Source organism: Fusarium poae, chromosome 2 (genome assembly GCF_019609905.1).
Source record: "Fusarium poae strain DAOMC 252244 chromosome 2, whole genome shotgun sequence".
Taxonomy (NCBI): domain Eukaryota; kingdom Fungi; phylum Ascomycota; class Sordariomycetes; order Hypocreales; family Nectriaceae; genus Fusarium; species Fusarium poae.
Window position 1 is genome coordinate 6,816,763 of NC_058400.1, and position 25,753 is coordinate 6,842,515.

Genomic DNA, 25,753 nt, shown 5'->3' on the forward strand with positions numbered 1-25,753 from the left:
GCATACCATCGGAACAACTAATTTAAATGTAAACAATCTTTTTGTAAACATAATGCATCGAATAGTTTCCACGGAGACGCAGAGTCTCATACCTGCAATGGAAGATCCCTCATGAAGGATCTGTCTGGCGTATTTGAACAGTCGTGGCCGAAATGACTTCCTCATCATGATCAAAGTGTTCGCCTGATACAGTACGTGGAAACTCCTCAGTAGTTCCCTTCCAATCTCCAGATCCCTGAATCTCATATAGTAGTCTCATCTGCTGTAATGTACCGTCTCTCTCCCATCTCTAGCTCTCGGTATCCCTCGTCCTAACCAAGTCTGGATCCAGGCCATTAGGAATTCAAGAATGAACGAGAGTACTATGACATACAGCCCAATACCAAATAGCAAGCCGAGACCTAGAATGGAAAAGTTCAAAGTTCCTTGAGTCTCTTTTGTTCTCTGATTGTAACACATATATTTGTAGGCGGTAGCCCATTCTACGTTCGCTGAGGAGTTGTTCCACGGCTTTGTGATATTGATCGGCGCAGGTGATGAAGAGCCAGCTGCGTACTCCATGATACGATACTGTAGATTTGCAAGAGTGTCGTCAAACAGAGCGCCCATCTCGATCTCCCATTGATTTGATGGGAGATGTTGGCCCGTGATGCCGGCCACCTTTTCCTGGGCACGAAGAAAGCTTTGTGTGCGAGTCCAGATTGTATGGTAGAACGGACTGGATTCCCACAGCACAAGCCTAAGCCTTTGTGCAGTGACAATTTGTGCGACGTTCAATGCCATCGAATCCTCCATCACACTTTCGATAAGCCGCTGTCGATCTAGTAGCGGGGTGCACTTGTTGTTGTTGGGATTACATATTTGGTGTTGGTCAACGCAAGCGACTGGGCTCACCCAACGGTCGGGCAAGTAACCGATCACACCTTGGGCATTGGTTCTGATTGAGGCAGCAAATACCGGATCATTGTTCGATTTCAAATGAGTGACTGAATTAGGTGCGATGAGCATCAATGTCAAGTCTGTATCCGGCACCAGTAGCTCATCTATAGGCTGCCAGACCCCATTTTGAGGATAGAAGAATGTCCAAGTGGAGTACCCAATATTGAGATTCTGGCCAAAGATGTTATAGATGTGCGTGCCATTGTGTTGAATTTTATCGTATTAAAAGCTATAGTGTTAATTATAAGCTTTTTCCTTTTTTCCCTAGAACCTTTTAATTCTTAATATAATAAATTTTAATTTAATAAACTTTTTATAAAATAATATTATTTTTATTAAATACTTTATAAGTTATTAATAATTTATTCTTTTTATTAAAGATTATTTTAAAGATTATTTTAAAAATTAAAAAGTAATTTTATTTAAAATATTTTATTTTTTAATATATTAATATTATTATTATATTATATTTTATAAAAAGCCTTTAAAGCCTTTTTTTTTTTATATAATAAGAATTTAAATTTTAATTTATTAATTTAATAATTAATTATATAATTAAAAGCTTTATAATTAAAAAAAACAAAAATAATAATTTAATTATTATTTATATTAATAATATATTAACTTTAAATATTAAAAAAATAATTATTTAAAAAATTATTAAAAATTTTAAATTTTTTTAATTAATTTTTTTTAAAAATAAAATTAATTATAAAAATTAAATTTTTATAAATAATTTTTTAATTTAATATATAATTAAAATTAATAAGAATTTTAAAATTTATTATTTTATATAATAATTATATAATTATATAATTTTATTAATATTAATATTAATAAAAAAATATTTAATAATTAATTTTTAAAAAAAATAAAAATTTTTATAATAATTATTATAATTTTAATTTTATAAATTATAATATATATTTTTAAATAGAATTTATATTAATATTTAAATTTAAAAATTATATCTTTTTATAAATTAATTTTAAATATATATTTTAAGACTTATACTTTAAAAATTACTTAATAAAAGTAAATATATATATAGTTAATATCTCTATTTAACTTTTTACTATAAAGGTATTTAATTAAGATATTATCTAGCTAGCCTAGTAATTCTACTTTTAAACTATTTATATACTAAGTAAAGTTACTAGTATTTAGCAGAGAATAAGTTATTTATCTCTTATATTTAAGTTTATTCTTTAATAAGTTATTTAGTCTTAAATTATTATATATATTAATTATATTACTCTCTATTTTAAAAGTAAGTATATTAAAATAAACTCTTTTTTTAAATAAGTAATTAATTAATAAATTAACTTACTTTAGCCTTCTTATTAAAAGAGTATTATAAATTAAGAAAGATATATTATTATAATATTCTTTAGAATAAAGAGTAACTTTTTAATTATTAAAGATTACTTTTTTTTTTTTTTTAATAATTTTTAAAATATAAATTTTAAAATATATATTTAAAATTAATTTATAAAAAAATATAATTTTTAAATTTAAATATTAATATAAATTTTATTTAAAAATATATATTATAATTTATAAAATTAAAATTATAATAATTATTATAAAAATTTTTATTTTTTTTAAAAATTAATTATTAAATATTTTTAATTATATAATTAATTATTAAATTAATAAATTAAAATTAAAATTTTTATTATATAAAAAAATTTTTTTTTAAAAGATTTTTATAAAATTTAAAAAAAATTTAATTTTAATATATTAAAAAATAAAATATTTTAAATAAAATTATTTTTTAATTTTTAAAATAATTTTTAATAAAAAAAATTATTTATTAATAATTTATAAAATATTTAATAAAAATAATATTATTTTATAAAAAATTTATTAAATTAAAATTTATTATATTAAAAATTTTATAAAATTAAAAAATTTAAAAAAATTTAAAAAAAAAAAAATTTTATAATTAATATTATAGCTTTTAATATAATAAAATTTAATATAATAAGATTACCTTTTTATACTCCTTAATAAGTACTTAAAAGCTATAGTTAAGACTATATAGAAGCTAATATAGAGAGGCTAAGTTTAATATTTAAGAAGAAAAAACAGTAAGAATTATAAAGCCTACAGAGTAAAGAATGCAAAGCAATGCCAGCGGAATTGTCCTAGTGAAAGAAGATGTAGCGATGCCGCGCCAGTACCAAGCTTGTTGGAGAAACAACCATGCAGCTGCTGGCGCGGATTTGATGTTGCGGAGAATGACTTGCCGCTGATAGTAAAGTCCATCATGTTTTCCATTAGAGGCAGAGAACTGGTGAGTAGTAAAAGCAATGATGAGCCAGAGCCTAATTGCGACGACTGTCACGAAGGCTGCGATAAAGGCGAGGAGAAGGCTGGCGTCCCTCGATGACAGAGTGAGGGTTGCGCCCAGAACCTTACCTCTTGACCAGTCGGTCCAAGCACCTGTATAAATCTGAAAAGACATGATTTAATTGTTGCGCTTCTTGATAGAAAGTCAAGACTGCATAATTAATGAGTTGTCTATAGATGCCTCGAAGGTATAAATAAGTTAAGAAGATGGTCTCGGAGACAAAGGGACCTTGTTTTGCAGCCCATTTGAGCCTTGTGAGCCTCGCGTCGAATTAAGCATTGACAACACAATTCCCTTACATAAAAGACTTGAGTGTGTCCAATGTAATTGGATTGGCGTCGGAAGCTGAAAGAGGTGTAAGCCATGTTCTGTAACTATTGGTCTTGGCATATTGATTGTTGGTGGTTATGTATGCACTAGCTATTCTACATGTGCGAAAACTTTCAGTGCATCATGCAGCTTGCCAAAAACGCCTTGATGACAAGTCGCAACTTGCTCCCACTCGTCCTCCGGGAATGTGACATGCATCATGCGCAACCACGCGCCAACGATGATATCGGCGTAACTGACTTGTTGCCCCAGCAGGAATGGTCCGTTGGTGTCCCTTGAAAAGAGCACTGCCAGATCGCCCAACATCTTTTCGAGAGACTCGAGTATCTTGGCTCGGGCTTCAGCACTGAGTACGAAATCGTCCCACCCCGAAACTCCAGCACGTCTCACAAACTCGGCCTTGGTCTCCTCTTCTGTGGCGGGGTCAAATGGCATGCCCTGAACACCAAGCTGAAGGTGGGCAGTGAATGCTGCGTCAATGTTCATGTTGAACTTTGCATAGTCAGAGAACTCTGTATTGTTGCATTCTGACAAAGGTATGAGGATGTAGGGATGCTCAAAGTCGAAGTCAAGCTTTTGAGGGGGGAACAGATCACCCCCGCCCGAGTATGTTTTGTTGAGGTATAGCGCAATGTCGAATGAGTCCCCCAGCAAAGCACCAGTGGTAGGGTCTTGGATGACGGGCAAAGTATGAAAGTCTTTACCGTCAGCGAATTTGCGACCTGCTGGCACGTTGAGGCTGGTGCGCGTCTTTGCTATGTCGGGGAGAGCTACCCATGTCGTTGAGTACGAAACGCCCTTGAAGTTGAGTGCAAACCTAGCTTTCCAAGGGTTTGGGGCATAGGCATTCTTCTCCACCGGGGGACGAGGCGCAATGTCATAGAACGTGATCTTGTTTGACTCCATGATCGATTTAGAAAGCCAAGAATAGATATTGAGGAGAAGTGATATTTTCTAGAGGCACAGCGCAGGTTGTGTAAGATGTGCATGCCTTAGCACCAAAGAAAATTGTTAGTGTCTTGATAGACAGACCAAAATTATTCGGTCACTCTGTCGGCCATTTAGCCAGAATCTTGTATGCATATTTTCTGCTCTCCTTCTGGCGTTCAGAGATTATTAGATACGTGGCCAATTGGGTTAGCAGGTAGCTGGTCTAGAGGCTTTAGGGTATCAGAATAATTGACCGTCAGAAGCATAAGAGATGAAATTAGTGGGACACTTTATGCTCTTTAGACTATAGTTCTTAGGTTGCTTATTTCTATACCCTAAGGCGTAACAGGTAACTACTGGCTAGCAGTAATGTGCATTCCACAATGGCATATGAATTAACTGTAACTTCACATGTTGACAGCCCCTAATCCTACAGTCAATTCATTATCGAATGAGAACAAGTTATGAATTTATTACTGATCTGAAAAGCCAAGATGGAAACGACATGCCGACTGCCAAGGCCTCTACTGAAAAATATGAGATCCACAATCACGATTACACGGCTTTCATTCGTGTTCCCGTATTAACATCTACGGCAACGCAGGGTCCCGCGATAACCAAGGAGGCCCAAGCTACTGGGTAGCAGAAAAAAATGATCTCCTAAGTTTTAGGGTCTAAAAATAATTAGTCTAAGAGCCATAGTCTAAGAAGCATAAAGCGTCCCGCTAATTTCGTCTCTTATGCTTCCGGTGGATATTTTTCTGATACCCTGAGGCCTATCTAGATGACAGGCTATTGCTTCTGGTTATATATGCTGGCGCATAGTACCGAGTACAAAATTCAACTTTTTAATTGACTATATCTCTTTCCTCAATCGACCTTTCACTCCAAAATATCTCCCTCAAGATCATCTTCTTTCACAATGGCAACTGAATTCCCACTAAGTCGGTATAAATGTCTTCTCGGCTATGACTGACGAAGATCAGAGCCCGGAAAAGACGAAACAAGTTGGTTACAGTGGACAGACATCGAAGAGTAAAGGAACTAGTCCAAGCTTCAACGAGGAAACAATTGAGTTTCTTAACGTTCATGGTGTCGTGCCTGAACTATCCTTCCTTTCATTCCGAGTCATGAATGATGTTCCTGGCCCAGACATCATGGCTGCATGGGCATGCGTGCGTCTGGATCGACTGAGATTTGGGTATCGGTTCCTTGGGTTATTGAATAAGGATGGAATGCCAAGCAAAGGCATCCTCTTGGTAAAGGTTGCGTTGAGGGAGGCTTCTGCATGCTAGAGCAAACTACTAGTTCTGCCACTATTACATATTGTTATCGTCAATACTTAAGTGTCTGATATAGAAACTATTTTTCACCAGTGCCCACGTTCGTCCGTCCCTCTGTTTGCACAATTCCGCTTAATGTCTGAATCAAAACATAAAGAGTTTCCGAGGCAGTGAAGCTTAGTGGAATAAAACAGGATTAAATATGTAAATCATTGTACAGAATTTAGTACACCTATCCAACTATACACATACGAGAAGTCGCTTGGAAATACTAAGACGGATAAGAACTATAAACAACAACCCCACCATGGACATGCAGCCAGCATAGTAGGCAGCCGGCCTGAAAGTTGAGACATTCTCACTGCCATTGCTCCCCGCCAGTGAATAGATACCGGAGGCTATCGGTGTACCCTAGTACGATTAGCATGGAGTTGGACAAGGTTAGAAGATTTGTACTTACGAAGAAGAAACCACAGAACCAAGTAGTCCAAACAATAGGCAGGATACCAAGTGTGTTCTCAGGACCCATCGTGGCTCCTAGCATTGGGGGTACAAGACTAAAGAAGGCGCCGCATCCAATGCCGTTAAAGATAAGGAAGACAGAGAAGATGCCAACACTCGATGCGAGAGGCCAGACGACCAATGAGCTAATGCCGATGCAAAGCAGGCAAACAATGAGACTATTAAGTGGACCAAGAAGATGGTCGGCTGTATAGCCACCCAAGACTCTCCCAACAGTCGAAGCGAGGTTCCAGGCTGCAAGTGTAATGATGGCAATCTGATTAGAGTAACCCATTGATCTCGAAAAGACTGGGATGAAGTATGGTGGGATGAATAGTGGGAAGCATGACAAGGCTGTGCCGCCAATGATCAGAAGGAACCGGGGCTCTTTGAACCGATACCTACAGAAAGGTCAGTTGACAGACATAGGATCAAGGATTATGACTAGGGACTCACCATTGTAACTTTAAACCCGCGTTCGCGGATCCAGTAGGTTGTCGAATGAAATAAGATGCTGGTATGCAAACCCCCCAAAGCATGAAGGCAAGAATGCGGAATGTCCATGCAACATCTACTTGCTTGACAAGAAGATTGGTTGCTATGCTCAAGACAGCGGCGCCAAGACTTCCTCCTCCGAACACAATGCCCATGGCCAGGCCTCGGTGTCTCTTGAACCATCTCAAGGGGGCGGTAGAGCAAGCCTGCAAATGTGTAAGGTGATGTATAAAAGCTTCAGGGACTGTTTGAACTTACAAAGATGGATAGACCCCCGCCGATACCGAATATCACACTGTGGAAGGCGAACAGAGCTCCGACGTGCTTTGTTGTCCAGCTCGCAAGGAACTCCCCCAATCCCATCAAGAAGGCACCAGAAAAGGCTGTCTTTTGGTATCCAAGCTTACGGACTGCCATACCAGCGAGTATGCTGAGTGAAATCATAAATGAGGTCGCCAACGATCCGACAAATGTCAGAGTTGTAAGACTAGATCCAGTGACTTCGACAAGTCTCACTTGCATGATGCCCCAGGAATAGATAACCCCTAGATAGAGGAATTGAGAGCAAGCCGCTGCTGCTACTGCGATCCAGCCTTTGGGATCATCAAACTCAAATGGGGGCGGTGTCATGGTCGGTGATGCGCCGCCAAGCTGTGAGCGGTCGGTTTCGTTACCCTTCTCATTGTCGGACGAGTTTGAAGACTCGGGCCAGTTAGTAACTGGATTTGTGGTTTGAGTCTCCATATTACGGTATGACTCTGGGCTTCTAATAAAAAGAGGCCACGATTCTTGAGAATACAGATATCTTTGAGTAGAACAGTTTGGCCAGGAAGGGTCGAGAAATAGTTATGTTAAATATCTGATCCGACAGCGGTACCGGATTAGAGAAACGAGAACCGACAGCAAAGCCGACGCCCTAAACTAAACAAAACAAAACAATCCCAGCTCAGTGGATCATAAAACACGACATTGTTTGTCATGGAAATGTAGTGACTGAGCGATGACCCGGTATTAGTCGGCTGGTCGGTGTTCGGCTGAAAATTCATCATTCCGAGTTCCGACGAGTTTCATCGGATTTCGGTTTTGAACTCTTATAAATGAACATCGAGGTCAAGCAGATAGAAGAGGAGGATTCTTTTAATCAAGACGTGAAAGTACACATCAGATCACCATTATCTTTACACTTTCAGACTTTTACTTGATACATTTTCCATTCATTCCAGTCATGGCACCCTCAACGATTGGGGACTTTGCTGATGTCCCCTGCAACCAACCGCCCTCCACACCAATCAAGCCCGTCCATTCTGAAGGCGCTTTGATGCATAGATCCCTTGTGCAACATCCCTACATGGTCGAATCTGCACAAGGAATCGAGTTAAAGTTGTCTAGCGGCCAAACCATCATCGATGGCTGTGGCGGCGCAGCAGTGGCCTTACTAGGGCATGGGCTAGAGGAAGTCATTCAAGCCATTACCGACCAAGCCCGCAAAGTCAGCTACGTTCATACCCAATCTTATACCACCGCACCTGCAGAAGAGCTAGCCGATGTTCTTCTTCAAGGTAACCCGTACGGCTTGGAAAAGGCATTTTTCGTTGGCAGTGGCAGTGAAGCTGTCGAGTCAGCACTGAAGCTTGCTCGTCAATATCATTACGAAAACGGTGATCTGGACAAGGTACATATCATCTCTAGACGTCAATGCTATCACGGAAACACAATGGCTACCATGTCTATCTCCACAAACCTTGCTCGCCGGGCCCCCTACCATGGCTTCCTTTATCCCAATGTCTCTCATGTCTCTCCTGCCTTTGCCTATCATCACAAACACAGTTCCGAGAGTGAAGGCCAATTTACCTCTAGATTACTGGTCGAGCTTGAGGAAGAGTTTCTACGTGTAGGACCTCAAAAGGTCGCTGCATTTATCGCCGAGACAGTAGTTGGCGCAACATCTGGATGCGTGGCTGCCCCGGCTGGCTACTTCAAAGGTGTCAGAGCTCTTTGTGACAAGTACAATATCGTCATGATACTTGACGAGATTATGTGTGGTATTGGTCGCACAGGTACCTTCTTTGCATTCGAGCAAGAAGGGGTAGTGCCTGATATCATGACTGTTGCCAAGGGCCTCGGAGGTGGTTACGCTGCCATTGCCGGTGTTCTCATTCATAAACGAGTCGTTGACGTTCTGAGACAAGGTTCAGCCGCTTTCAATCACGGGCACACTTACCAAGCACATCCAATCTCGTGTGCTGCTGCATTGGCTGTGCAAAGGATTATCCGACGCGATAACCTTGTTGAGCGTTGTGCCAAGATGGGGTTGGTTCTTGAAAGAATGCTAAGGGAAGATCTCAGTGGGTGTAGGTCAGTTGGAGACATCAGAGGTCGAGGCTTATTCTGGGGAGTTGAGTTTGTGAAGGATCAAGAATCTAAGCAGCCATTTGACCCTGCAGATAAATTTGGCTTGATGGTACAACAGTTGGCTTTTGAGAAGGGTGTTGCTCTGTACCCAGGTGGTGCAACGATCGATGGAGTCAACGGCGACCACATTCTCCTTGCACCACCATTTACTGTAACAGAAGATCAGTTGCGGATCATCTCTCAGACTTTGAAACAAGCAGTGGAGGCTGCAGAAAGAACAGTGTGCTTTGACTAACATTGGGATAAGGAAGGATAGAAGTTAGACGAGAGAGACGAGCTGAATAATGGCCCAATCGATCTTGCTATAGCAGACTGTTTATAGGGTTTCGTCGATAGGTTAAGCTTAGGAGTCTAATAGATTATACTTATAGACTATTATATTAAATTTTATTATATTAAAAGCTATAATATTAATTATAAGCTTTTTTTTTTTTCTTTAGAATTTTTTTTTTTTAATTTTATAAGATTTTTAATATAATAAATTTTAATTTAATAAATTTTTTATAAAATAATATTATTTTTATTAAATATTTTATAAATTATTAATAATTTATTTTTTTTATTAAAAATTATTTTAAAAATTAAAAAATAATTTTATTTAAAATATTTTATTTTTTAAAAATTAAAATTATTTTATTTTTAAATTTTATAAAAAGCTTTTAAAGCTTTTTTCTTTTTATATAATAAAGATTTAAATTTTAATTTATTAATTTAATAATTAATTATATAATTAAAAATATTATAATTAAAAATAATAAAAATAATAATTTAATTATTATTTATATTAATAATATTTTAATTTTAAATATTAATAAAAATATTATATTAAAAATAAATAAAATTATTAAATATTTTTATTAAATATTTTTTTTTAAAAATAAAATTAATTATAAAAATTAAATTTTTATAAATAATTTTTTAATTTAATATATAATTAAAATTAATAAAAACTTTAAAATTTATTATTTTATATAATAATTTTATTAATATTAATATTAATAAAAAAATATTTAATAATTAATTTTTAAAAAAAATAAAAACTTTTATAATAATTATTATAATTTTAATTTTATAAATTATAATATATATTTTTAAATTAAATTTATATTAATATTTAAATTTAAAAATTATATTTTTTTATAAATTAATTTTTAATATATACTTTAAGATTTATATCTTAAAAATTACTTAATAAAAAGTATTTATAGACTAAAGTTTAATTACTATTCTAATAGTTAAGCTTTGCATTTCCCTGAGAATCGATACCTAAAACGAGCCATGGCCCGAACCCGGTCCGAGGCCCAACATAACCGTGTCTAATATTGGCATCGATGTATGGCTGTAGATTCTTGGCGACAATGCCAGGGACAGGTATCTTACTTGTTTTAGTTAACGCCATTTCCATTGCTTGGTTCATTCTTGTTGCAGCCAACAGAAATGCATGCCTGCCTGGTGGGTAGAGAAAAAACATGCTTCTAAATCTTAGGGTATAAAAATAAACTATTCTATGGCTATAACCTAAGGACCATAAAGTGTCCTACTAATTTCCCCTCTTTTGCTTCCAGCGGTGAATTCTTCTCGTACCCTGAGGCATAAATATTACATTATGGGGTATTCCGAGTGCTGAATCCGATTCCGATCAGTAGTTCATGTGGGTGATATTTGAGACAGAACTTATACATATTAAACAATTTGCATTGTCTCGATAATGTATTTATTATCCGCCTAATAACTGCACATAATGCCGTTTGAAGTTAAAGGTTCACAAATTTTAGTAATCTTTTTATGTAATAATTGTAATGTCTTTTGCTATCTTTATCGTACAGTTTACGAGCAAGGCCATATCAATTTATGCCCTGCGACAGTCCATGGAGTTTAAATACACTCCCCCTTTTTTATTCTCAAGCATTAGCATCCTAAGTATACCGCGCCTTCATAAGCCCTGAGCAAGACGCCTTCCTCACCAAACTCGTCTGAGTTCTTCCCGAGGAGTCTCTTCCCCCATGACCCATTCTTCAACTCGACCTTTTGTTCCTTGTCCGAGAAATTAAGCAGAACAAGCCCTGACCTTCCGTCATAACTAGTCATGGTATATGCAAAAACATCTTCGCTGTTCTCGTACTCAGGTAAGTTGGTGAAATGTCCGTAGACAAAGATGTCTTTCTCCTTCTGTCGAAGTCCTAGGACCTGTCTCCAGAACGACAGTACACTGTCGTTGTCATTCTCCTGGTTCGCAACATTCCACTCTTTGAAGTCGTCGTTCACACGCATCCATGGCTTGTCACCCTTGGAGAAGCCAGCATTCTTGTCGGCAGTCCACTGCATGGGTAGTCTTCCATTATCACGCGCCTTGAGTCTCATCTCCCTCATGACATCAGACATGTCAGCGCCTGGACCTCTTTTCTCCAACTGACTCTTGTAATAATTTAGTCCTTCAACATCGATATAGTCCTCAATCTTCCAGGATTCTGGAACGTTGGCCATGCCAATTTCTTGGCCTTGCAGAAGAAATAGTGTCCCACTCAAAGTACCAAGATAGATGGCCAACATCTTGGCTGCCTCTTTACGGTACTGTGGAAGATCTGATCCATATCGTGACAGAGAACGACCTGAATCGTGATTGTCCATGTAGACGGTATTCCAACCATCGAACTTGGGCATAGCTCCTTGCCAACGACTAGTGATGGCCTTGAGCTTCGATAAACGAAAGTCATCTCTTTCGTACTTGTGGTTGGCACCGAAATCCATATCGACAATGTCTCCCGTGAAGAGCATATTCAGCTCATGTCGGTCCCTTGCCACATAGCTGGCCACGCTCTCCTCGTCTTTCGTGAAGCCAAGCTCTCCGACAGTCATGCAGTCATACTTGTCAATGACCTCCTCTCGCATTTCTCGAATGTACTCGTGCATGCGGGGTCCACTGGCAAAGTACTTATCTCCAGGTTGGAATTCTGAACCAGGCCGTGTGATGGGTGCGTCGGGGAGGTCAGGGTGCTTGGACATGAGGTTCATCGAGTCAATGCGGAAACCATCGGCGCCCTTGTCGAGCCAGAACTTCATGTCGGCATATGTTGCTTGACGCATGTCGTCGTTGGCCCAGTTCAGGTCAGGTTGTTCAGGTAGAAAAAGCGACAAGTAGTATTGACCGGTGGGTTCATCAAACGTCCAAGCACTACCGCCAAAGATGGAAGACCAATTGTTGGGCGGTTTGCGGTTTCCATTCGAGTCAAATTTGGGATCACGCCAGAAATACCAATCTCTCTTAGGCGATGTTCTCGATGAACGTGATTCGCGAAACCATTCGTGCTCATGACTAGTGTGATTGACCACAAGATCGAGTAGTAATTTAATGCCTCGCTCATGGCATCCCTTGATGAGAAGCTCGACGTCTTGGAGGGATCCATATGGAGCATGGATGTCGCGGTAGTCCGAAACATCGTAGCCCATATCATGTTGAGGACTTTTGAAGATTGGGGATAGCCATATGGCCGTGGCTCCGACTGAGCGAATGTAGTCAAGCTTTGAGATGATGCCAGGCAGGTCACCAAGTCCATCACCATTCGAGTCAAGGAAGCTTGCTGGATAGATTTGGTAGACAACAGTTTCCTTCCACCATTGTCGGTCCGGAGGGTTGTTGTCTAACATGATGACTTGTATAGAAATGAGTGATGGCGTGATGATGGTATGAGCAGAATTGTGATAATCACAGTGAAAGTATGTTTCCGTGTTTCTTATACCCTTCGCCGGTCCGACAAATGTACTGATGGCTGTTGAGATGCGGGGAATGGTCTTGTCGGCCGATATTGTACCTTGATCGAAGATCTCACCCATGTTAATCCCGGGCGAATGATGACTACCGAGTTCGGCCGGCTGAATTTGAAAGGGTGAATTATGATTCGTCAATGAATGTCAATGGACATTACCCCAGAGGCGATCAATATCGGTCCGACAATCACACCCAGTTTGTCTATTCTATCTAGGTTGATTATTCAGGGATTTGCCAGCCAGTAGAAATTCAGCCTTTCAATCCTTGACCCAATTCTTTTCTCTCTCATCTGACTCTAAGGTGGTGGGTGATGCTGGTGACATGCACATTTTTGGGACACGACAGAACAGACTGTCGGGTCCGACACAGGGTTAATTCTTTACTGAGATCCCCATGGGGCTTCTCTTAGTACCAAAATCGATGACTAGTTTCTGGGGAAGCATACTCAATATTGTGCTTCTCCAATTGATATAAATCTCAAGATGAATCCCTTCAGAATTATCTTCCCAAGCTTCATCTCCAACATCGTTTCAACTTTGCCACATTCATCATCACATCCTCTTTTCCAAAATGTCAGCTAAGATTGAGGCTCTTGCCACTGTATCTGACCACGTCGAAAAGGCAGCGGTCGTAGATCCAGTCGGAATTCAAAAGGCTATTGATGCCCAAGACCTCACCCCCAAACAACAATACCAACGTCTCTGGACGAACTTGGAGAAGGACAAACGTTATGTCTTTTGGTCCCTCTACATCATGTCCCTTGTCTTCGGATGGGGTTATGATCAAGGTCTCTCAGGTGTAGCCATCGCCTTTCCAGAGTTTCGCAAAGTCTATGGCGAATACTATCAAGTTGGCGACCAATACGTCATCCCAGCGCTGTGGCAATCTCTCTGGAACGCAGCCAGCACCATCGGTCAGGTTTTTGGAGCTTTCCTTGCAGGACAATTCGCAGACTGGGTTGGTCGAAAAGCTGTTCTTTGGACTGCTGTAGCGTTGTCCCTGGCTGCTTCTTTCGCCCTCGTCTTTGCTCCTAGCCTGCCCATCCTTTTCGTGTCCAAGCTCTTGCTCGGACTCTCGGTTGGCCTTTCAACTGTCACTCCTCCCCTCTATGTCACAGAGAACGCACCAGCCGCTCTCCGAAGTTCTCTCAGTTCTCTGACCAACGTTATTATTGTGCTGGGTTTCTTCCTCTCGTCCATTACTGGATGGGGCTCCTCCAAGATTCAAGGCGAGTGGAGCTTCCGACTTGCTTTTGTCATGACATTTCTTGTGCCGACACTATTTGCCATCGGCCTTCCGTTCCTACCCGAATCCCCTATTTGGTACGTCAAGAAGGGCCGAGACGACGACGCGCGAAAGGCTATCGTCAAGCTCTATGGTGATTCTGTCGATGCTGAGGAGAGACTCAACTTCATCAAGTCAGAACTGGAAGTCGCCGCTGGCGAGGCCTCGATGGCGAAGCAGACCAGCTGGAGGGCCATCTTCTCCAAGGAGCATAGAAGCAGGACTCTCGTTGCAGTTATGGGGTTGCAATCACAAAACTTCTCTGGTGGTTACTTTGCAAGTAAGTTATTATATCATTGGAAGAAACAATTCAGACCCTAACACCAACAGACACGTACCAGACCTACTACTTCGAGCTCATTGGCCAAGCCGATCCCTTCGGCCTCACTGCTATTTCTTCCACACTACAATTCCTCTCGAACTGCGTTGCCGTCACCGTTTCCGATGTCCTTCCTCGACGAAAGTCTCTAGTTGGAGGTGGTACACTTCTTTGCTGTTGGTCCATTATCATCGCTGGAGCCTCGCTAGCTGGTACATCGAACCACGCCGCTAATACCGCTCTCCTCACATTTATGATCACATGGTCTATGTTGTACACCGCCACCGTCGGTTGCTTCGGCTGGGCTGTCGCTCAGGAGACTGCTTCTCAGGCCACCCGTCCCAAGACCATTGCTTTCAGTCTCGTATGCCAGCAGCTTACAGCCCTCATGCTTTCGTCTGTGTTCCCATACTTCATCAACCCCGATCAGCTGAACTGGGGTGGAAAGGTCATGTTCTTGTTCGTCGGAGCTGAAGTTTTTATCCTCGCTGCTTTGTTCTGGTTCCAGCCTGAGACCAAGAACAGAACATATCATGATATTGACTGCTTGTATGCTGGCGGTGTTCCTCCTAGAAAGTTCTCTGAGTTTGTGGTCAACGACGGCACCGTCGTTCAAAAGCCCAAAGCTTAAGAGTGGGATTGAGATCTGATATTTGGTCGAGACAAATTGGAATGAGAGAATACTTGCATATAAGGAATAACAAAATTACTTTTCGTGTTTTAAAGAATCGACTAGCACCGGCAGTGAAATAAAGAAGTTGCATGGTTTGAATAATAACCACTTGGTCCTTTCAACTTCAAAACATTCTAGCACTATTGACCTGTCTTGATTGAATCAACAATTCCCTTTTTATGTCCCGTGAACGATGGAGTGGACCAGTGGCGTTATAGCTGCAGTACTAAGACGTTTCCACTCATACTCAATTTCTCTTCTCCGCATTATATAAAGGCTATTCCCCACAAACTTCAAACTTTGTTTGACCACTTCCAATCCTGTTTGATTCAACTATGTCCACTCCCTCAATTTCCAGTCCTCCTCAAAGGCCTTTCAAGGTCCGACAAGCTTGCGATCCTTGTCATCGGCGGAAGATACGATGCGATGGCTGCAGTCCGTGTCTCAATTGTCGAGCCTCTACGTTAGGCTGTACGTACTTGGCGGTTCACAAGAAGACGGGGCCTCAAGGGCCACGAAAAGGTCGAAGAGCCAAAAGACCTGGAGAGTCGATACTCCAAGTTTCAAGTCCTCTTCCAGTTCCAGTTGAAAACAATGAAATGGCATTGTTACCAGTAGAGAGTCCTACTCCAGTAACAGACAATGAGGACTTTTCTCCATCACCACAAATCACCGAAGCTGTTATTAAATGGTGTCTGGATGCCTACTTCAAGCACAAGTACCCGCTCACGCCTATTCTGGACCGCCAACAGCTCGAACAAAGCACGGTTTCAGCTGAGAGGTACAGTTTGATATCGGCCTGCTGTGCTATAATTGCATTATCTCCCGAGATATTGCCACCATCGCATACGCAGGATGATGTTACCCTTCCATCTGCTGACTTTCTGATATCGGAAACTCTTCGCTCAAGGGCATGTTGCAAGGCTGTGGAGCATCCATCACTAATTCATGTCCAAACTTCGTTCTTCCTTTATGCAGCATTCTTCTCGTTGGACAAGGATAATTCGGCATGGTACTACCTGCAAGAGGCTATTACCATGTTACAGACACTGCGACTACATGAAGAAGTCACCTTTAATGACTTTATGGACCCGATTATCTCCATATATGCACGGCGTACGTTCTGGGTTTTGTTCATCACTGAGAGAGCATATGGGCTGCAGAGAAATCGCCCCATCCGATTGCAGGAAACCTTGGAGCTCCCAACTATCGACCCATTATCGCAGGACGCAGAAATACTACTTGGTTTCCACGATCTTATATCCTTATTTCGTCCCTTCGACTCGGACTTCATTGCGAACTGGAACCAGTTGACTCCCTCAACATCAGCTGACTCTGCCCGCCTGTCGCATCTTCAGTGCCTTCTGAAGTATTCACTGCCGAATTTGTCAAATCACTCCCAGGTTCAGCAAGCCGATCTTCTCATTTCACGTCAGTGGCTGAAAACCGTGGTGTGGAAACTTTGTGCCTCAAAGCAAGTGTTATCTACGGGAAGCAGCGACAATGTCATGTCAATCCATTACCCTGCCAGCATTGCGCGTGATATCGTTCTCATATCGCAGCTAGTACCGACTCAAGCTTTCGAAGCCAATGGTATTGGAATTCTCGAGAAGGTATTCGATGTGGGATGTTCACTAGCAGACCTCATGATGCTGGTGCCGCTGGACTTTCAAGCGTCTGCTGTGGATGTCGGTGCCATTGACACGCTGGTAGAGATGGTGAGAATAGTGGGGTCAAGATTCGGAGGAAGCTACCGACATCTCAATATACTTGTCGACAAGGCCAGCGGGTGTCTTCTACGGAATATAGATAGAAGCTTGCCCTGGTCATCAGGAGACGATGATGGAGAGGGTCAGGCTACCTATTCAGCCACGTCTCTTTAGAACAAACGACGTTTAAGAAAATTATATCAAACATTAGACATACCTTGGTATGTTGATTCCAGTCTCAATAGTAAGAGATGAGAGGGCTATCATTTAACGTTCACAATTGAAATCGAACCTCTTAAAAAACGCCAATTCTATATATTCTCAACTCTGAAGGTCGTCAGTATCAAGATAAGCGCCCTTGTAGCTCAGTGGTAGAGCGTTGCACTTGTAATGCAAAGGTCCATTGTTCAATCCAGTGCGGGGGCAGCGCAAATTTCATTTTTGCATTTTTGGTTAGTGGAGATCCCGACCACTTATTCGAGGAATCCACTACCTACCTAGGTATTATTCCATAGAGCATACTTAAAAATGTGACATGCATGTTATACCAAAAGTCTGAGAAACATTAGATCACTTGATAAGATTACGAAGCAGTGTCGAAACAATTTTTTAAACAACAGAGACCCTATTGCAATGATCGTTGTCAGGGAGGGAGATGGGATCACAAAGCAGAACCCTGCAGCATGCAAACGGTTAAGCTCAGGTCTTCGTAAGAACAAAATGTCATGAACTACCTCTGAAGTGTGAGAATAGAATAACTCATGGATCTATAAGATGATCGAATAGCTACTCAATGGATATTCAATAAAACATTTCTCTTGTCTCTAGTTTTTAACACGTCGGTATTTAATGATAAGTCTACCCTATAACCTAACAGAAAAAAAGAAGAGAAGATCATTTACATTCACCAGGAATAAACTCTTACTGAAAACCCCACCTCGGCATGAAAATTCAGTAGTCGTCAGTCAACTTGTGGAACAGACCCAGTATGGGCAAACACTTTGTTGGCAACCACGCGGAGTATCATCCGTTGATCTGTTTTGAGTCCCTTCCCATACTTATAGTGCTATAAGTCCTTGGATCTAATATCTTCCCAGGGGCTACTCCTATTCTCAGATCGTCATTTGTAATTATAAAACACATCATATATATTTTATATTCCACATAATACTATAGCTAGCTTAATAGGAGTAAGAAGTCGGTGTAATATACTCTTGGCTGGAAATTCGGCAGTCTTGGAGCTATTAATCCACCTTTTTGTATATCCGGTCGCTGAGCCGTACATCCGTACATCCGCCCCATTTTATGCGTCATCACTTGCATAAACACACGAGACAATGTAGCAATGAACCACACTGACCTCCTGTTTAGCTATGAGCTTGTGGGGTCAAGAACTCATGAAGTCACAAAAATCGGGTAGTGACACCCATAGTTGAGTGCCGATTGGTTCATCGGTACCTTCTAGAAGGCGCCAAGAACGCTTATAGAGACATATTATCTAAAATCCTGACGAGGTCCTCTCAATTGCAAAGTATATCCGGAGTTCCGTGATCACGATCTCGCCTGCCATGACATATATAAAGACAAAGGCTAAAGTGCTCTGACTAGCACCAGGCTCGACCAAGATACCCTTCATACCACGAAAACAATGAGACGTTCTTCGGCATTCTTTACTATCGGAGCTCTGGCAAGCCAGGTCCAAGCTGCCACCACTAGACTCCTGTCTGGTGCAACGATCATCAGCTGGGATGACTCCAACAATGAGCCCAGAATTATTCGTGACGGGCATCTTCTGATCAGTGGTGATCGCATCAAGACTGTCAGCACATCCGAGCCCTCGAACCTACCAAACAGCACAGAGAAAATCGATGTTACTGGCCAGATCATCACACCTGGTTTCATTGATACCCATCGTCATGGTTGGCAGACTGCCTTCAAGACAATAGGTTCAAACACTACACTGGCAGAGTACTTCGGTCGCTATGGCGAGTTTGCAGCTGCCCCTCACTTCACAGCTGATGATGTCTACTGGGGTCAACTGGTCGGACTACTCGAGGCTCTGAATGCTGGTGTGACTACTTCGCTTGATCACGCCCACCACACCTGGTCCAACAAGACTGCTTACGCTGGTCTCAATGCTTCTATCGCTAGTGGTGCTCGAGTGTTCTGGTCTTACGCCTTCCATGATGTCCCAGCACTGGACTATACTGTGCGCGACCAGATCCCCAACTTTGTTGAGATCGCTGAGAGCGACCTTTTCGACAACAGCAACGTTGAGCTTGGAATCTCATACGACTCTTTCGGACCCAACCCTCCTGATGTAGCGAAGGAGGTGGCCGACCTGGCCAAGGACTATAACGTCTCTGTTATCACGACACATGCTCTTGCTGGGCCCTTCGGTGTCAACAATCTCCCTGAAGATGTACATGCCCTCGGTCTCCTCAACACTTCCATCCCCGTTGTCTTCTCCCATGGTAGTTTCATGACAGCAACGGGTGCGAACCTCCTCCGCCAGACAGACCAATATTTGTCTATTACACCCGAGTCCGAGATGCACTATGGTCACACTCACCCACATTCATACTACATCCAAGACCAAGCCGCCCTCGGCGTCGATACTCACTTTACCTTCTCCACCGACATCCTCACACAAGCGAGAATATGGCTACAAAGTGCACGCTACTACTTTTTCGACAAAGTGCTCGACAACTTGGAGGTTCCTAACAAGAGCCCCATGAGCGTTGATCAGGCCTTTTATCTCGCTACCCGTGCTGGCGGTATGGCTTTGCGACGCCCGGACCTCGGTATCATTGAAGAGGGAGCCAAGGCTGACCTGATCGTCTGGAACGCGGCAGACTCACCCGCTCTTCTGGGCTGGGTTGATCCCGTGGCAGCTGTTATGCTCCATGCCAGTGTCGCTGATATTCTGCATGTCATGGTCGATGGAGAGTTTGTGAAGAAGGATGGAAAGTTGACTGCATCCGATTACAAGGAGACCAAGAAGAGCTTCTTGAAGAGCGCGGCCAGAATCCAGAAGATCTATAAGGAGTTTGAGTATCCTGAGCTTGAAGGGGAGTTTAATGGTGGGGGATTTTATTATGCTTCCCCAAGAATTGTTAGTACTGAGACTGGACTTGTCGAGAAGGGTAACTAGGATGGGCCACATCACACTGGGAAATTAAGAACAAGAACTTTATCTGGCTTGTATTAGTGGTAATCTTTATATACGAGTAATAATCTTTTACTTTAATGCACGAACAAGACGTCATGCGATAACAATTAATGCACATAAACATCGGCATTGGGTTATATAACATAACCAGTGTTATTAATGAGCTTTAACATCTATCAAATTACGTGACAAGACGTATTTCTTGGTGCTAGCGAATGGTCCTCAGCCGAGTCCAATATTAATATACTTCAACTCATGGTAATCGATCACTATGCACCAAAATGGGCCGATATCAGCTGTTTGCAGTCTACTTGGCGCAGATCGTAGCAGTGACAGTGGTAGGGCTTGGACACCCGAAAACCTTCTTGAAAGAGGGCGTACTGTAACAGCCAGCCTGTCCAGCACGGCAGTCGAACTTCTTGCAACCGGAGCCAGGGCTGAGGATGTTGTGCTTGTTGGCAAAAGGGTTTCCCCATTCACTGAATAGTTAGTAAAATGGAAGGTAGAAGAAGATGAACATCTAGACTTACGTGCTGAACTCATCTGGACAATATAGTTAGCAACAACCTCGGTTAGAATGAGCTTTGATGTACTTACAGTAGACATAGTTGGGCTTGGAGGTCGAAGAGTATCCAAAAAAGAGAGGCTTAGTGAGGGTCCTGCTGGTGGCAATCTTGACAGTCTATATCATGTACATTCGTGTCAGTCATGGTCACTTGTTCAAGTGAGAAGGCAGGCAGGGAAGTCACTGACCGAGCCGGATGCACGCATGTTCTCAGCGAACTTTTGTCCTGGCTTGAGAGCCGTCAACGCGCCTGGAGCCGCGCCATTATAAGGGAAAGATTGAACATAGATCGTGGTGGGACAGTTGTTGATGACAACAGCTTGGTTGGCAGCTGTAGCGCTGCTGACAAGAGCAGTGAAAGTAGCGAGGATGCTGAACTTCATGTTGATAGATGAAAGGTTTGTGGTGACTGGGAAGGGAAGAGTAAAGAGAAGGTAAAGATAGAAACTTGTTGGTTTTTGTTGATATACGGAACATGGCCACTGTTTTATATGCGGCTGGAAAGGCGCATGTGGTCAAGACAGCATCCATTGATTGATACGAGCCCCCCTCATCGTCCGTGGCGTCGAACTAACTCGTACACGAACAATTAACTCTTCGTATTTTGAGGTAGATCAGCAAGCTGTCAGGATTATCGGACGATAGCTCACGAAGTGCCTAGTGTTAATCCTAATGCGTCGATTGAGTCCACGTGCCGCTATGCATCGTGCCTTGGAGTAGGCAAATATAACCTTCCCGCCCCGTGCCGAAGTACCGGCTAGCCATGAGAGTTTCCCAATCCGGTTGTGAATAACATCTCTAACTATTTGATCTGGCAGTCTACTAACAGAACTACCAGACAACCACTTCACCTATACAAGTTCAGTATCAGTCCCGCATTACACACAAGCGATTGCTTCTTATAGCATCCTCGTGTTTTTACACTGCATTTAAACGTGTGAGTACCTAGATGTGAGCTTCTGATAACTCGAGCACACGCCAAGACATCGAGCTGAGCTTTGCATTCCATTGCCAATTAACTTTTACCAAATTGTTTAGTCGCTGGAGCTGTACTATAAAGTTTGCAGATCAGTTCACATACTTCCTATATTTAGAGTCGGGTTAAGTAATACTGAGACATCTCTGATGGATTGAAAACATTCAGAGGAACCCAACTCCACTCCCCTACGAAGCTATACGGTTGCGACAAGGCCTGGTGCCCTATGTTGCACCATAGCATTACTTGATAAACAGAGTACCTACTGTAACAACTGAACAGTCGAGCGACCACGGCAATCACTCATGTAATATCAAGCCACCATTCAGCCTTAGGGTCCAAAGAGGTCCAGGCCTCATAACGGAACACAACGTGGATATTAACTCAAGTATTAACTTTATGCCACCCATTGCCCCTGCATACAGGCTACTGGGTAGCGAAATAGTGGGCGTTGTAAGTCTTAGGGCACAAAAATAAACAGTCTAATAGGTCACCTAAGTAGCATAAGCTGCCCTACTAATTTCGTCCCTTATGCCTCTAGCGGCCAATTCTTCTGACACCCCGAGGACAATGCAATCGTATGGCCTGATTAGACTGGAATTGGGCCCGCCAACTAGCAGATATAAATGAACAATGCTCTTCACATTCCGTAGACCAACAGTTTATTCTTGACTTGTCGTTTCCATTGCAGTCCGCACTGAATCAAGTCTACTTTGACATGGGGTAAATGCATCTGATTATGTTTTTTTGGTGAACCATGAATAAGAATGGAAAAGGATATCTCTTGTTATGTTGAGAGTCGGCTGAGAGTTGGATCAAGTGTACAGAGCCGGTCTGTGACATGGAGGTTTTGCTGTGACACTGGTTGTGTAGGAAACGAATGAGGGTTAGCTATGAGTAACTGGTCATTTACATTGTCTCAAAGCTTCAAAACGGAAATCATGACTGTATATTAATACTGCCTAACTCATTCGCCCATGACTTATAGATCTGCCTCCTCCTCATTCGCAATCGTGGCGGCGCCTCCACCTTCAGCCTCAGCAACAATCTTTGTCCGTAGAACCTTTCCAGCGGGGTCGGTGTAGATGTTACAGTAGGCGTTGAGGCCATGATAAGGCGAGTATGTGTACTGCAGCTCATACTCAACTCCTTCATCAACGGTGATGGTTCTGTTGTGTCCGGTAAACTTCATGTCCTTGGCGTAGTAACCGACTTCTTTACGGTTCTTTTCACGACCTTGGTTGTCGAGGTAGATGTTGTAAAGGAAGCCATCTTGTGTCAGGACGCGGTTTGTGTGTGCTGAGCCGGAAAAGTCGTTCATGGAGTAGAGGATGTTGTTCTCGAGACGGATGGTAAGATCTCTCTTTTCTACAGCTTCGGGATCTTCACTAGAGCTGCCGTCTCCGCTGCCTCCTCCACTCCCGCCGCCGATAACATCGCCAACATCACCAACGACGTCTTTGACGGTATCACCGAGGGTAGCGATGATGGGGTTCAGGTCAATGCTTTCAAGCACATCATCGACCATACGAAGGATGTTACCCAAGCGAGCTTCAAGTTCAACCTTGGCGGTGACGTTGTAGATACCGAGCTTTACTCGATCGATGCCGAGATCAACACCGGCGTTGAAGTTGAGCAAGTTGAGAACCTTAGCGTCAAGGTTGATTTTGGCAGTGATGTTCTTTACTTCGACTGAAATCTCGCCAACAGAGACATTGGCATTGAGGTAGACATCGGGCTCCTCATTCAGAGGAGCAACTCCGCTGTTGGTGTTTTCTGTTTCGTAAATAGCAGACTCGTCGTCGCCGCGACGGTTTAGTCTGTATCCGTAGTAGCCATCGCCCTTGGCCTTTGCAACTGCAAGGCCTGCAAATGAGGCAAGGGCCAGGGCACCGAATGCTGTGTGATGTCTCATTTCGAATCTTTGTTTATTGTGTTTTGCTCAATGAAAGGAGTGTAGGGTCGAGGGAAAAGAGCGAGATTGAAGACGAAGATGAGATGTCTGTACGGAGGGCACACTGGCTAGAATAGAGAAAAGAAAACCCCAGTTCCAGCTTGCAAGTATTAACTCGCCTTGCCTGCCATGGCCATGTGATGCCGGCTGATTTAGTATAAGCGAGTACCACCCTATCGCCCGGAAAAGAACTTGAAACGGTAGCAATGCCCGGTTACTAAGATCCGGACGCGATTGACCTCAGCCCAGTTTCATGCTACTCCATGTTTAATGCAGGGGAAAACTAGATTGTGGACCTTGGCTGGCGTATCAGAGACCAGAGAAGGGTTGCATTTCTGACATGCCCTTGTTACTGCGTCAATGCATCAACGAAAATCTCGATCGACTTCTACGCATTTAACCATCAGTAATCTCTTTACAATAAGAATCCGGTTTTTTTCGTCTCGTCTAACTCAATGTAACGATATTTCCGTCGATATAGCCCAGCCATAATAAGCTCATAAAGCCGACAAACAACTCTACGCGGAGATTACTCTAGTTCCAAGGGCATAGCGCCAAGGTTCCACTTATGCTATACGGTTAAACACATCAGAGGCCCAGAGTTAAGTGGAAGCAAAAGCAAGAGCAGAGTCTTGAGTCCCCAAACAAATTTCGTGGTTACTGTCGCTTCCTGTTGAGTTCCTTCAACACCATCGTTCGTTGTCATAGTATCAATCACTCAATCGTCAAGATGCGCATTTCTCTTCTTCAGCCTCTAGTGCTGGCTCAGCTCTTCAGCTTCGGCCTTGCACAAGCTCAGACACCTGATTCTACAGAGCCGGCAACCACCGCTGAGAGCATCTCAATTGCTCCAACTTCGTCGCCGGTTGGCGATGATAACGCCGGTGGCTCAACCGAGACAGGTTCCGGCGGAGGAGGATCATCAACAAGATACAACTCATCACAAGGTCCTCCAGATGTTCATCTCAAGGTTCCCGAGCTCTCTGTCGGCCGCATTGAGCTCGATGTCGACAATCTGCACGCAGATATCAATCTCAAAGCAGACGTTGCAAAGCTTGTTCAGCTGAATGCAGGCATCCAAATCGGAATTGAAAAGGTCAACATTACCATTGCCGACGTCGAGGCAGAGCTTGAGCTCGTCGTCAGACTAGGCCACCTGGTTGAGATTGTCAACAGAACTCTCGCTTCACTCGATCTTAACCCAGCCCTGATCAACCTTTTGGACTCAGTGGGTGATATTGTCGAAGGTGTGATTGGTGTTGTGGACGGTCTCCTCGGATCCATCACTCAGGGCGATACAAAGCTTAATTTCATCATCGACAACCTCGGCAACATTGTTCAGCAGGTCACCAAAGCTGGTGGCGATGCTGTCAGCTCCATCATCGGCGACTACAAGCAAAACATGACCTTTACAGGCGAGGAGAAGACACTGTCGAATGGACTCGTTCAAAAGACGTACGAGTACTCAGAACTAAGTGCTTTGGTCAACATAGTCTTTAATAAGGCTGGTCAGATAGTGCAAGCCATGGTAGTCAAGGGCGGTGGCTCAGGCGGTGGTGGTGGTTCTCAGCCTAGTGGTACTGCGACTGCATCGCAAGCACCGTCAGCTACTGGAACATCTGCTGCTGGAGAAGCAACGACTGCTTCTGCCACCTAGGGACCATATATGTAAAGTAGGAAATTGTATAACGTGTGGAACTCAGTGTTCTTACCACCAATTCATAATAACTTCATCCGTATTATCTCGTCTAGTGGGATATGACAATTGCGTGAGGCAAGTAATGACTTATATAAAGTCATAGCGGCGCGCTTGAGATATTGGCGCCATTAGAAGGCCAAGCTAGCCAGTCGCGAATTCGCATTTCCAGTGCCTTGGCCAATGATTTAAATCATTATCGGGTAATAGTGCGTGTAATAAACTTGCGAAGATACCTTTTGCGTCTCCAACTTGTCATGCCACATCTGCCACTGTTTGAAACTTGAGATTGATAAGTGTTCGTTGAGTCTCACAACATTACATATGAAGGGGAAGGACCTATGAGAGATCCAGTTTGGTAATTACCATGCTTTAGAACATCTTGGAATGGTT

General features: G+C 42.3%; 11 protein-coding genes and 1 non-coding gene across 12 annotated transcripts; 6 read left to right on the top strand and 6 right to left on the bottom strand.

Annotated features, from left to right (window-relative positions):
* Positions 1 to 109: 109 nt before the first annotated feature.
* Positions 110 to 3,409, bottom strand: FPOAC1_006307 (uncharacterized protein; the record flags this gene model as incomplete). Its single annotated transcript, XM_044850792.1, has 3 exons — positions 110 to 235; positions 274 to 1,110; positions 3,053 to 3,409. 3 exons carry the CDS (start codon positions 3,407 to 3,409, stop codon positions 110 to 112), a joined length of 1,320 nt encoding a protein of 439 aa, XP_044709504.1.
* Positions 3,410 to 3,715: 306 nt separating this feature from the next.
* FPOAC1_006308 (uncharacterized protein) lies at positions 3,716 to 4,531 on the bottom strand (the record flags this gene model as incomplete). Its single annotated transcript, XM_044850793.1, has 1 exon — positions 3,716 to 4,531. One exon carries the CDS (start codon positions 4,529 to 4,531, stop codon positions 3,716 to 3,718), a length of 816 nt encoding a protein of 271 aa, XP_044709505.1.
* A 1,328-nt stretch (positions 4,532 to 5,859) lies between these two features.
* FPOAC1_006309 (uncharacterized protein) lies at positions 5,860 to 7,578 on the bottom strand (the record flags this gene model as incomplete). The annotated part of the gene is made up of 5 exons (XM_044850794.1): positions 5,860 to 5,871; positions 6,091 to 6,249; positions 6,299 to 6,740; positions 6,796 to 7,040; positions 7,093 to 7,578. 5 exons carry the CDS (start codon positions 7,576 to 7,578, stop codon positions 5,860 to 5,862), a joined length of 1,344 nt encoding a protein of 447 aa, XP_044709506.1.
* Positions 7,579 to 8,059: 481 nt separating this feature from the next.
* FPOAC1_006310 (uncharacterized protein) lies at positions 8,060 to 9,481 on the top strand (the record flags this gene model as incomplete). Its single annotated transcript, XM_044850795.1, has 1 exon — positions 8,060 to 9,481. The coding sequence occupies one exon, from the start codon at positions 8,060 to 8,062 to the stop codon at positions 9,479 to 9,481; it is 1,422 nt and encodes a 473-aa protein (XP_044709507.1).
* A 1,673-nt stretch (positions 9,482 to 11,154) lies between these two features.
* FPOAC1_006311 (uncharacterized protein) lies at positions 11,155 to 12,891 on the bottom strand (the record flags this gene model as incomplete). Its single annotated transcript, XM_044850796.1, has 1 exon — positions 11,155 to 12,891. One exon carries the CDS (start codon positions 12,889 to 12,891, stop codon positions 11,155 to 11,157), a length of 1,737 nt encoding a protein of 578 aa, XP_044709508.1.
* A 691-nt stretch (positions 12,892 to 13,582) lies between these two features.
* On the top strand, positions 13,583 to 15,246 carry FPOAC1_006312 (uncharacterized protein; the record flags this gene model as incomplete). The annotated part of the gene is made up of 2 exons (XM_044850797.1): positions 13,583 to 14,576; positions 14,627 to 15,246. 2 exons carry the CDS (start codon positions 13,583 to 13,585, stop codon positions 15,244 to 15,246), a joined length of 1,614 nt encoding a protein of 537 aa, XP_044709509.1.
* A 641-nt stretch (positions 15,247 to 15,887) lies between these two features.
* FPOAC1_006313 (uncharacterized protein) lies at positions 15,888 to 17,171 on the top strand (the record flags this gene model as incomplete). The annotated part of the gene is made up of 1 exon (XM_044850798.1): positions 15,888 to 17,171. One exon carries the CDS (start codon positions 15,888 to 15,890, stop codon positions 17,169 to 17,171), a length of 1,284 nt encoding a protein of 427 aa, XP_044709510.1.
* A 180-nt stretch (positions 17,172 to 17,351) lies between these two features.
* Positions 17,352 to 17,423, top strand: FPOAC1_006314. Its single transcript has one exon. It is a non-coding gene; the product is annotated as a tRNA-Thr (tRNA).
* A 1,222-nt stretch (positions 17,424 to 18,645) lies between these two features.
* FPOAC1_006315 (uncharacterized protein) lies at positions 18,646 to 20,151 on the top strand (the record flags this gene model as incomplete). Its single annotated transcript, XM_044850799.1, has 1 exon — positions 18,646 to 20,151. The coding sequence occupies one exon, from the start codon at positions 18,646 to 18,648 to the stop codon at positions 20,149 to 20,151; it is 1,506 nt and encodes a 501-aa protein (XP_044709511.1).
* A 325-nt stretch (positions 20,152 to 20,476) lies between these two features.
* FPOAC1_006316 (uncharacterized protein) lies at positions 20,477 to 21,117 on the bottom strand (the record flags this gene model as incomplete). Its single annotated transcript, XM_044850800.1, has 4 exons — positions 20,477 to 20,648; positions 20,700 to 20,712; positions 20,767 to 20,851; positions 20,923 to 21,117. 4 exons carry the CDS (start codon positions 21,115 to 21,117, stop codon positions 20,477 to 20,479), a joined length of 465 nt encoding a protein of 154 aa, XP_044709512.1.
* A 1,575-nt stretch (positions 21,118 to 22,692) lies between these two features.
* Positions 22,693 to 23,625, bottom strand: FPOAC1_006317 (uncharacterized protein; the record flags this gene model as incomplete). The annotated part of the gene is made up of 1 exon (XM_044850801.1): positions 22,693 to 23,625. The coding sequence occupies one exon, from the start codon at positions 23,623 to 23,625 to the stop codon at positions 22,693 to 22,695; it is 933 nt and encodes a 310-aa protein (XP_044709513.1).
* Positions 23,626 to 24,394: 769 nt separating this feature from the next.
* On the top strand, positions 24,395 to 25,321 carry FPOAC1_006318 (uncharacterized protein; the record flags this gene model as incomplete). Its single annotated transcript, XM_044850802.1, has 1 exon — positions 24,395 to 25,321. One exon carries the CDS (start codon positions 24,395 to 24,397, stop codon positions 25,319 to 25,321), a length of 927 nt encoding a protein of 308 aa, XP_044709514.1.
* Between the last annotated feature and the right edge of the window lie 432 nt (positions 25,322 to 25,753).